Raw genomic sequence first — 10,584 nt, forward strand, 5'->3', positions numbered from 1 at the left:
AATATAAAATATAAAACTAGACTGTGGGGCCCGGCGCGGTGGCGCAAGTGGTTAAGGTCCTCACATTGCACGCCCGGGATCCCACATGGGCACCGGTTCTATCCCGGCAGCCCCGCTTCCCATCCAGCTCCCTGCCTGTGGCCCGGGAAAGCAGTCCAGGACAGCCCAAAGCTTTGGGATCCTGCACCCACATGGGAGACCCGGAAGAGGCTCCTGGCTTCGGATGGGCACAGCATCGGCCGTTGTGCTCACTTGGGGAGTGAATCATCGGACGGAAGATCTTCCTCTCTGTCTCTCCTCTCTGTATATCCGCCTTTCCAATAAAAATAAATAAATAAAGAAATAAAGAAATAAAGAAATAAAAAATAGACAGTGAACAGTGGACAGTCTTAACAAGTCCCGGTAAATGTTTTTTGGAAAACTTGCGTGAAGTTTCTCGCCCTAAAGAAACCTCGTGGGAAGAATGACAACAAGGACAGGTTTATTTTAACTTATCATTCTGAGAGGAGTAGGAACGTTTCTCACAACACCAGTGAAGAAACAGGTGTTCTCACAAAGTTTTTTTTTTTTAGATTCATTTATTTATTTATTTATATTGGAAAGGCGGATGTACAGAGAGGAGGAGAGACTAGAGGAAGATCTTCCGTCCCATGCTTCATTCGCCAAGTGGCCTCAAAGGCCAAAGCTGAGCTAATCCAAAGCCAGGACGCAGGAGCTCTTCTGGGTCTCCCAGGCAGGTGCAGGGGTCCCAAGGCTTTATGTCTTTGGCTGCTTTCCAAAGCCACAGCAGGGAGCTGGATGCGAAGCAGAGCTGCCTGGATTACAACCAGCGCCCATATGGGATAACTGCATTATCGTACTGGGCTCCTCTCAAAATCTTTTATCCCGCACCAATATGATCAACATTTATATTGCATGAGTTCAACAAATGGATGAGAAATTTCAAAGACTTTAAATTTAAAAAATTTTATGGATATAGGATCAAATTTCAGATATTTCATCAATAAAATTCTAAGAAATAAGTCATTCCTGCCTCAGACTTCCCGTTTTATTTGGTAATAAACAGGCAAGGTGGGAAAACAGTAGATAACAAATCAGTTAGATATGAGAGATCAGAGAAACCTAATGACATGAGTTAATGAAACTGTGTGTGTGGAAGATGAAACAGAGAGAAGGCATCTGCGGCAGAAGAATCAGGGTCAGCTTCTTCAATCTGGTTGAAGAATCAGTCTCTGTGACAGAGGCCTCGAGCCCTGCATTTGTGGGTTCAGAGCCACGGGTCCTGTTAGAGCTTCCTACAACAGAGCCCTTTCAAGGACTCTGTAGCTATTCCTAAAGCTGTAGATGAAGGGGTTCAGCATGGGGGTGACCACGCTGTACATCACCGAGGCTGCTGCAGAGGAAGTTGACCTGGGAGCAGCCCCAGAACTGAGATGCACACCCATGCACACACAATGAAATAACACCACAGCAAAGAGGTGAGAAGCACGGGTAGAAAATGTTTTCTGCTTCTGCTGAGTTGAGGATATTGCACACATGGAGGAGATTATTTTGTAACAAGAGTAAAGGATCCCAGGCAAGGCACAACCACCAAAAAAAAAGAAAACTGTAAAATAGATGACTAGGTCATTAACACAAAGGTATCTGGGTGGATCACCCTTCATTAGCTCACAGAAGAACTGGGCAATTTCCTGGTGTGCACAGGAGCTCAGCTGCAACACCAGCAGGCTGTGCAACAAAGCATGCAGTTCACTGAGAATCTAGGAGACCAGAAGCAGGTGCACATAACGCCGGGGGTCCATGATGGCCGTGCAGTGCAGGGACTGACAGATGACCACAAACCAGTCATAGGCCCTGGCTGCTAGGAGAAATCACCCAAACCTGCAAAGACTATGAAAAAGAACATCTGGGGGATGCAGCCGGCACAGCTGACAGCTCTGCTCTGAGTCTGGATGTTCATCCACCAAGGGCAGGTTGGCAAGAAAGAAGTACATGGGCGTGTGGAGGTGTGGGTCAGAGAGGATGGCCAGGATGATGAGCAGGTTCCCACTGACAGTGACCAGGTACATGGAGAGGAATAACTCAAAGATGAGAGGCTGGAGGGCTGGGTCCTCTGAGAATCCCAGGAGAAGGGATTCTGAATGTTGTGTTTCATCTCTTCGTTCCATGAGGTGTCGCTATCAAGCAAAGTAAAAATGATACTAGTTGTAAAACATTGCCCCAAGAACATTAGCAAAATCAGGGAAATTCTGACCTCATATTTCGCAGTCATAAATTTAGCTCTATATTTGTGGATTAAACTTTTGTTGTTTGGACACCCCAAGGCCATCATCAACCAGAAATACCTGTCCCAGCATCACCTGAGAATTCCAGGGTTGTGACTGCCCCTGTCACAGGTGTCAGTCCAGGGCTGCAATGCTTGGGGCTTCCTGTAAGGGTCAGAAATGTAGGACTCTGGAAATCTGGAAGAGGAATACTGAATCTGAGGAAATGAACGAAGTAAAGGCACATTACTGCTAATAGAAGAGGTCTGGCCAGCTGAAAAGACCATGTTTGAACAGAGACCTCAAGAATGAGAGGATTCTGTGTCTACCGGATTATCTGAGACTTGAACTCGTGCAAGGAAAAACACTTTATAGACTTAGAGTGAGTAGGAGACCCAAGATCAAATAGAAGCAGATGGCTGCTGTGTGTGTGTGGTGTATGTGTGTGTGTCTGTTGTCTGGTGTGTGTGCCTGGTCTATGTGTGTTTTCTGGTGTGAGGGTGGTATGTGTGTGTGTGTGTCTGTTGTCTGGTGTGTGTGTTTGGCGTGTATCTGTTGCCGTGTGTCTGTATGTCTAGGGTGTGTGTGTGTGCTGTGTATGTGTCTTCTGTATGGTGTGTGTATATCTGGTGTGTGTGTGTTTGTCTCTGTTGTCTTGTGTGTGTGTGTGTGATGTATGTGTGTTGTTTGGTGTCTGTGTGTTGGTCTGTGTGTGTAGGGTATGTGTCATGTCCTGTGTGTTTTTTTGTCTGGTGTGTGTGTGTGTGCTATACAGATTATATGTGAACAGGTGTTCAGGGCACAGAGGTCTCCCTGGTACAGTGGGGATTGCATGAGACAGTGAGCCTTTATTTCACTTCTTCTTGCACTGTGTTAGTTCATGGTGAGTCCTCTGTGGAAGGTAGCAGATCCCCTGTTCAGCATCCTTGAGTGCTGTGTGTGTGTGCTGAGTCCCTGGCATCTGCTCACTGGGCCTAGGCACTGCTGCTTGGAGCTCAGCACACACACACACACACACACACACACACACACACACACACACACACACCAGTGCAGGAGCCCAGTCTGCCTCCCACGCTATAGCATCTCCATGTCCTTTCAACCCAGCCACACCAGAGAGACTGGGAGTGGACACAGCAGATCTGGCACTATAAGATTCATGACCTCTAACTACGTGGGTCCTTCAAAGCCTGTAGAAATATTTTTAAAAATGGTTTTGGTTTTGAAAGTTGAAATATCCTACAGAGAACTTCCATGATGTGTTGCAGGAACTATGCCAAATCCCCTGTACTTAGAAATAGTAGGCATTCAAGTCCATAACCCTCTCATGTGTAAGTATAATCAGACAGGGCTATTTTTCTCTCTGAATTCTGGAGTTTAGAATCATTTTTCTATGCTTTTTAACTAAGATTGATGGCTAACAAGTGGTTCTGTAAGGGACATGTCTACACCAAATAATCATCAGAAATGGCTAACCAACAACCCCATTATACCTCACACGTTATTCATTTATATGTGGGCAGAATGTTCCAAATATTCACTTCCAGCTGTTTTGCAGACCAACCTAGCCATGTTATCAATGCTTCTCCCATAATGGACAATATTTCCCACTCTTTATGAAACCCATAGAGAGAGACTGAGAGAGAGAATATAAACAAGAGGGAAGCTATGATGTGACAATTCCCACCAGGATCATCACAACACGGAGGGACTGTGAATTAAGACTGTCTGGATTCTAAATTGGACTCTGTCCCTTTATCATTTTTATAAGAAATGAGCCAGGCACACAAGTATTCCAAATTAAATCATGATGAATATCTCGCGTCTGATGCTGGTAACCTTAGCTTCTAAGCTTGCTAGAGGCGAGTCCCTTTCATTTTGACATGGTTTCCTTTTTATTTAGTGCAGCATTAAACCTTTGACCATAATGTACATTAAATAGTGTCATCTCAAACACTAAAAATAAAGGGGGAAAGACTAAACAATTCCCTCACAAGATCACCCTGCCATGTGAAGTGGTCCTGGGCTTTCTCTCACCAGGGAACACTCTGTCAGACTCTCTCTCCTGACTATTAAAACCCTTTGCCTGGAAGAATCACAAATTGCATCTATGAATTCTTGGTATTCACACGACCAAGACAATCAATGAGAATAAGCTACAATGATCTGCAGCTGCTGTGACCCTGAGAATATAAACTGTCAAGAAATTCCTTAAAACGTTAGCAAGGAACAATAAAAGGACAGATCTATTTTATAAATTCGCATTGAAATGTGGACGAATCTCAGTAGCATAAACAAGGATCACTCATTCACCATCGGTTTTCCAAACAGCAGATGGTATGTGAACACGGAATGAAGTCTTTCATGAGGTGCACGGCCGGGTCTCCCAAGGGTTAACTCCACAGCACAGCTTGTTTCTCGAAGGTGTAACAGGAAGGGCAATCATGGCCTGATACATTTAGCCCGTGGCTTGACTGCAATTTCCCTCCTTCCTGCTTCCCCTTTTTGCATGTCCTTGGGGGAGCTTAGGTGTTGCTTAACCATTGGGAAGATCCTGGGAGGGGCCAAGCAAACTATATAAGAGAGCTCGACTTTGAATAAAGGCTTCACTTCACAGGAACAAGTCTCAGTGTGTTGTGTGTTGTCTGTCTTGTCTGTCTCATAACCCTAGTCCCTCCGCTCGACTCGGGGCTCGGGGTACGTGGCGACGCGGGCGTTGCCAACAATGAGGGAGGTATACGCAGCATTCCATGCAGCGTAAGAAGTACATGGGGTTGGTTGCTATTGTTGGAGATAATGTGGTTGTCAGTCAAAGGGAGAAAAATAGTACTGACTATAGCCTTTTTGCAACTGACACTTTGGTCCACAGAAAGTGAATGTTCAAACATATATCTTTATGAACTTTGACGTAGACTTCAACTACACAACAAATGACATCAAGCCAGTAAAAAGGTGTTGACAATGGCCAACCCTTGCAGGTAAGAAGTCAATAAAGACAGGAATAAAAGTCTCTCACCTGACAGCACACTAGGAAATGCTGCAATTGCACTAGACAGTATGAGTGGCTGGAAACCCTTGAGTGTATCCAACACATAGACGTTGCAATGACTGTCCAGCATGTGGCTGATAGAATTCTTATTACTGCATCATTAAATAACACGGAGTCATGTGAGAACGCAATGTGAGAGAACAGAAGGCCCTGAGAAATGAGAGTTCCAGCAGCTGATGTAATCGGGATTTCCATGCAGACATTTCCTCTCTCCTGGCCCTTTACTGTCAATGCAGGGAGAGTCAGTTACACCTCAATAACAACCCGAAAGGGCAGGGTGGTGACTCATGCGGTAGAGGCTGTTCCAGGGCCTGGAGTTGTAATCTCCCATCCTCTAGTGGGTTGCATGTGGTGAACAACCAAGCGACCTCACACTGGAAAATTGATATAACCTCAGTCCACCACATGTACCTCTACAAGAAACATCCCTGCTCTCCCCCGCCAGCTCTCCAGATGCTGCTAAGTTGGCTCCATCCACTCTAGGCATTTAAGGCACTCATTGCCTAGCAGAATTAATCTTTTCTTGCCATCATTTCATCAGCAGTCATGACCGCTGTCCTAGGAGATCCAAACGAGTTCCTGCCCTTTGGTAATCAAGAAGAAACGCATTCATTGGTTAAATACACAAAAACCCAAGACATTCCTGGGGTCAAGCAGGAGCTGAACTGACCTAGCTAGCACTCCTAGGAATGCGTTTCTTACATCAGCCCAGAAATTTGCTGTTCAGTTTCGCCGGGATTGTTGATCAATTTGTTCTGCCCTCTATGGTGAGCAAACCAGTGGGATCTGTGGCCCAAGCTGGCATTGTCCAAACAAGCTCAGTCCTCATGCAACACAGGGGGAGCTGCAACCCAATAAAAACAGGCCCCCAAAAGCTGCCTTGGATCACCACTCCAGCTCTGGTCCCTGTGTCTGCCAGCACTTGCAGTGGACTGGTTGCCGTTTCATTCTTATACACTGTGCTTTTGTGTGTGTGTGTTCTTTCTGTATTAATATCACATACAAAAAGACACTGAAAATGTTTCCTTCTGATCTTGTTGGATTAGGATATTCAAACACTTTACTAGAATGATTCTTTAATGTATGTTATTTGAAAAATAAACCAGCAAGCTAAAAAGGAGAACAGTGAATAGTTTCACATGATGTTATTTGATAAGAAATTGTCTCATGAGAAATGTGGGAATTTCAAATCTGCACGTTTAACCTCGAGCAATTCAATGAGCACAAGATACCATCTTAAATTCTCATTGTCGGATGGCTCTTTCTGTACCACAGGTGAACATATACAGTAACCAATGCCAACAGCACAGAACAGGCTCATAGCAGTGTAGGGAGTTGTACGGCGGTCTTGGGTCCCATTCTAGAAGATAATATTTATAAAGCAATGTGTTGCTATAATTATTTTCTACTTTTTTATTACTAAGTCATGAAATGGAGACTGCATTCTAGGGAATCATAAACATTGGAAAACACACACATTGGAACAAGAACGTGTGAGATCCTGACACACGACTGGATGAGCACTCAAGGTCTGTGTGAGTTCATGTTACTGCTAAGTTCCCTGACCCTGATTGGGCAATTGAATGGATGGTGTCCATGTGGTTCCCTCGGCTTCTCCATTCCTCACCTGGAGGGGCTATGCCAAATCCAGAAAGGACAGGATGTCACCTCCAGGGCAGGCAGGGAGGCACAGACAGAGATCTCTCTGGAAATTTTCTAGCAGAAGCAGGAAGAAACCTCAAGGAAAATGCACATCCATCAACCGTTCACCCAATCCAAGACCCCTATACCTGGACCACAAGACCCTTTCAGCACAAAGTACTTGGACACAGGAGGGCAGAATACTGTCACACACAAACTATCTGGAATGGAAATGTATTCTTCCTTTATTGCTGCCCCTTTCTTGATTTTTATCCATTGCAAGCAGTTTGTTTACATGGGAACTTGTTGGGCAATGAGAGAGTGATGAGAGTTTTTGGAGTAACAGAGTCTCATTTTTGTCAGTATGTCTGAGAAGACAGATCGCACACTGGGTTTCAGGAGCAAGATCCTAGACTGGAAGGAAACCACTGACCACTCACACACTACACTCTGGTACCGAAGTCTGTGCTGTTTGGTAGAAGGATGCACATAGGAATGCTGGACAAAGGTCAGAGTTGCATCCTGCTCTAAAATTGCATACATGGCATCCCATGTGAGAAATCACACATTTGCATACATGGCATCCTGTGTGAGAAATAGCTGCCTTATGCTCTCAACAACAGGGTTCACAGCTACCACGTGCACCGATTCTTATATAGATATGCTTATCCTATTTCTAACACTTTGAAGGGATATCAGTGTAGACATGATGAACCGATGAGTGTTGCTAGGAGTGACTGGGAATGAAGGGCTTTGCTGTTCTCTACAAAAGAACTATGCTGGGGGTTCTTTCCCTGACACATCTGTTTTGTGCTCTTGACTGTTCCTAGTGATGCTTTCCTGGAGTGATGATGTAAGTGTGCGAGATGTTACTCTGTAGACAAGTGAGTTAAGATTGCATGCATCCCCTGAATTATTTCATGAAATGCATGTGAGCCTACAGGTATCAACATCCAAGCAAAGGCAAAGATAATACAACTCAAAAAGCTGAGCAAGATTCTTATAAGAGTAAAATCCTGACACCTGGGCCATTTTTACTTTATACTTTGCAACGACAAAATTTGTGTTCTTACACATCAGTGATTGAAGTCTTCTCAACACATCTTCTATTCATGGAGACATAGAAATGCATGAATGTTCCCATTCTTCTCAGGTGCTGTGTTTTTGTTGTTCTGTACAAGGTAGGTTCCCTCGTGTCCAGCAGGTATTTCATAAGTAAAATGCTAAGAAATAAGACATCTTCCCTGCATGCTCTCCCCTTCCTTCATTTTTTATTTAATTTCTTACAATAATGTAATTAGAAGTTTTTAATCACAATCCTAATGATTAGAAAAAAGCAGAAAGACTGCTGCGGTACAGGCATATTGGCCAGGGTTAATAAAGTAATCAAGTCACAAGATACCAGTTTCGTTCCTATATACTGTGGTTTATTTGTGTATATTCTATATTAGCTGTGACATATAAGGGAAAGCATGAATATGTGACTTTTTGATGTGGCTGGAATAGAACATCTAAAGCTGTTACAATAATGCTGCATGTTACCTAAAAATAAACTAAACAAGTAAGATAAGAAAGAGAATATTAAATAGTATCATATGATGTCATATGATAAGAAATTGTACCATGAGCTATGTGAAATTTTCAGTTCCGCACACTTAACGTCATGCAGCTCAAGCAGCATGTGTAAGGCTTATGCTAATTAAGATTCCCATCAACACTGCATGGGGCATACATATGCAATGGAATACCACCCAGACGTCCAACGGATGAAATCTACTCTTTTCATAATAAATTTGGTGAACTGGACATCGTTATCCATACTGTAAAAAGCCAGTTCCCAAAGTTTCCAAAAGAACAAAGTTATATGTTCATTAAAATAGGATTTAAAAAAAGGAAAGGAATTAATTGCAAAAAGTAGTACAGGCACCATAAAAATACACATGAATTTAAAGTATTTGCACATAGACTATTACCACATGAATATCGATTTCTCCATGACATTTATGAGCCCCGCCTTTTTAAAATATATACATATTTGTTATTAATTACATTGCATATGTGACAGTTTCATTGAGCCCCTTTTGTTTCAAGAAACATAAAGGTGGCAAAAAGGAGGAATCAAAAAGAAAGTTTGTTGACCTACAAGACATAACACACAGTGCAATTCATTTGCAGTGTACAAGAGGAATTATTATTATTATTAATATTATTATTACAAGCAAGACAGTTGACAGAACAGGCAAGTGTTGCGTCTTCCTTGCATGAATGCATCACAGTGTCTGACCTTAGGCTTGAGAGATGAACCAACCGACACTGGTCAGCCCCAAGGCCATGGGTTCCACTACAGTTTATGCAGCAAAAGTCTTTTCAGAGCCTTCTTCATGTCTCCATTTCTCAGGCTGTAGATGAAGGGGTTCAGCATGGGGGTGACCACTGTGTACATCACCGAGGCCGTGGCAGTGGAATGTGAATTATGGATAAAAGAAGAACTAACGTACACACCTATACCTGTGCCATAAAATAAGGAAACTACAGAGAGGTGAGAGGCACAGGTGGAAAAGGCTTTATACTTGCCCTGAGCTGACGAGATGGCACGGATGGAGGAGGCGATCTTGGAGTAAGAGTACAGGATCCCAGCCAGAGGTCCTCCTGTCAGCAGCACGGCTGCAAGATACATCATGAGGTCATTGAGAAAGGTGTCAGAACAGGCTCTGTGGACCACCTGATTCAACTCACAGAAAAAGTGGTGGATTTCTAGATGTGTGCAGAAGCTGAGCCTCAGCACCAGTAAGCTGTGCAACAAGGCATGCAAGACACTCATTGTCCAGCTCAACAGAACGAGCTGCACACAGAACCGGAGATTCATGATGACTGTGTAGTGCAGGGGGTGACAGATGGCCACAAACCGGTCATAGGCCATCACAGCCAGCAGAGAGTTGTCCAGCGATATAACAATTCTGAAGAAGAACATCTGTGTGATGCAGCCTGCATAGCTGATGGCTCTGCTGTTTGTCTGGATGTTCACCAGCATCTTGGGGACGGTGGTGGAGGTGAAGCAGATGTCCACCAAGGACAGGTTGGAGAGGAAGAAGTACATGGGTGTGTGCAGGTGTGGATCAGAGAGGATGGCCAGGACAATGAGTAGGTTCCCACTGACAGTGACCACGTTGAAGGAGAGGAAAAGTCCAAAGATGAGAGGCTGAAGCGCTGGGTCCTCTGAGAGTCCCAGGAGTAGGAATTCCACAACCCATGTGTGGTTCCTTGGTTCCATGTTGACAATGTGACTACCTATTGAAGATAGAATATGACAGAGATGAGTGCTGGACGCCCTGCAGAAACATCATCATTTTGATAAATCGGTCCCTCCAGCATCCCTCTGCTCCTTCTGATGAACAATTCCTCTCCAATGAGCTGCACTTTCTTGTGAGACTGTGCACCTGCAGCTATGAGTTTCATCCACGCACTTGAGAATGAGTATTGACCAATCAACATGTTCCCGGCACCGTTTCAGCAATGTGTGAGCAGCCCTGAGACCCACATGTCCTTCATCCTGAATAGTGAATGTAAGCAAAGAGAAATCATGCAATACATCACATCATGCTGATGTATGCTTGGCGGAAAGCAACAAGC

General features: G+C 44.1%; 1 protein-coding gene across 1 annotated transcript; it reads right to left on the minus strand.

Moving 5' to 3' along the window:
- Positions 1–9,295: 9,295 nt before the first annotated feature.
- Positions 9,296–10,225, minus strand: LOC121162849 (olfactory receptor 7A10-like). Its single transcript, XM_040990084.1, has one exon. The coding sequence runs from the start codon at positions 10,223–10,225 to the stop codon at positions 9,296–9,298; it is 930 nt and encodes a 309-aa protein (XP_040846018.1).
- Between the last annotated feature and the right edge of the window lie 359 nt (positions 10,226–10,584).

This window comes from Ochotona curzoniae, unplaced genomic scaffold (genome assembly GCF_017591425.1).
Source record: "Ochotona curzoniae isolate NIBS_2020 unplaced genomic scaffold, NIBS_Ocur_1.0 contig_584, whole genome shotgun sequence".
NCBI classification, from domain to species: Eukaryota; Metazoa; Chordata; class Mammalia; order Lagomorpha; family Ochotonidae; genus Ochotona; species Ochotona curzoniae.

Excerpts from the sequence above, each read along its gene's own strand:
- LOC121162849 (XM_040990084.1), bottom strand. The coding sequence starts at position 10,225 with ATGGAACCAAGGAACCACACATGGGTTGTGGAATTCCTACTCCTGGGA.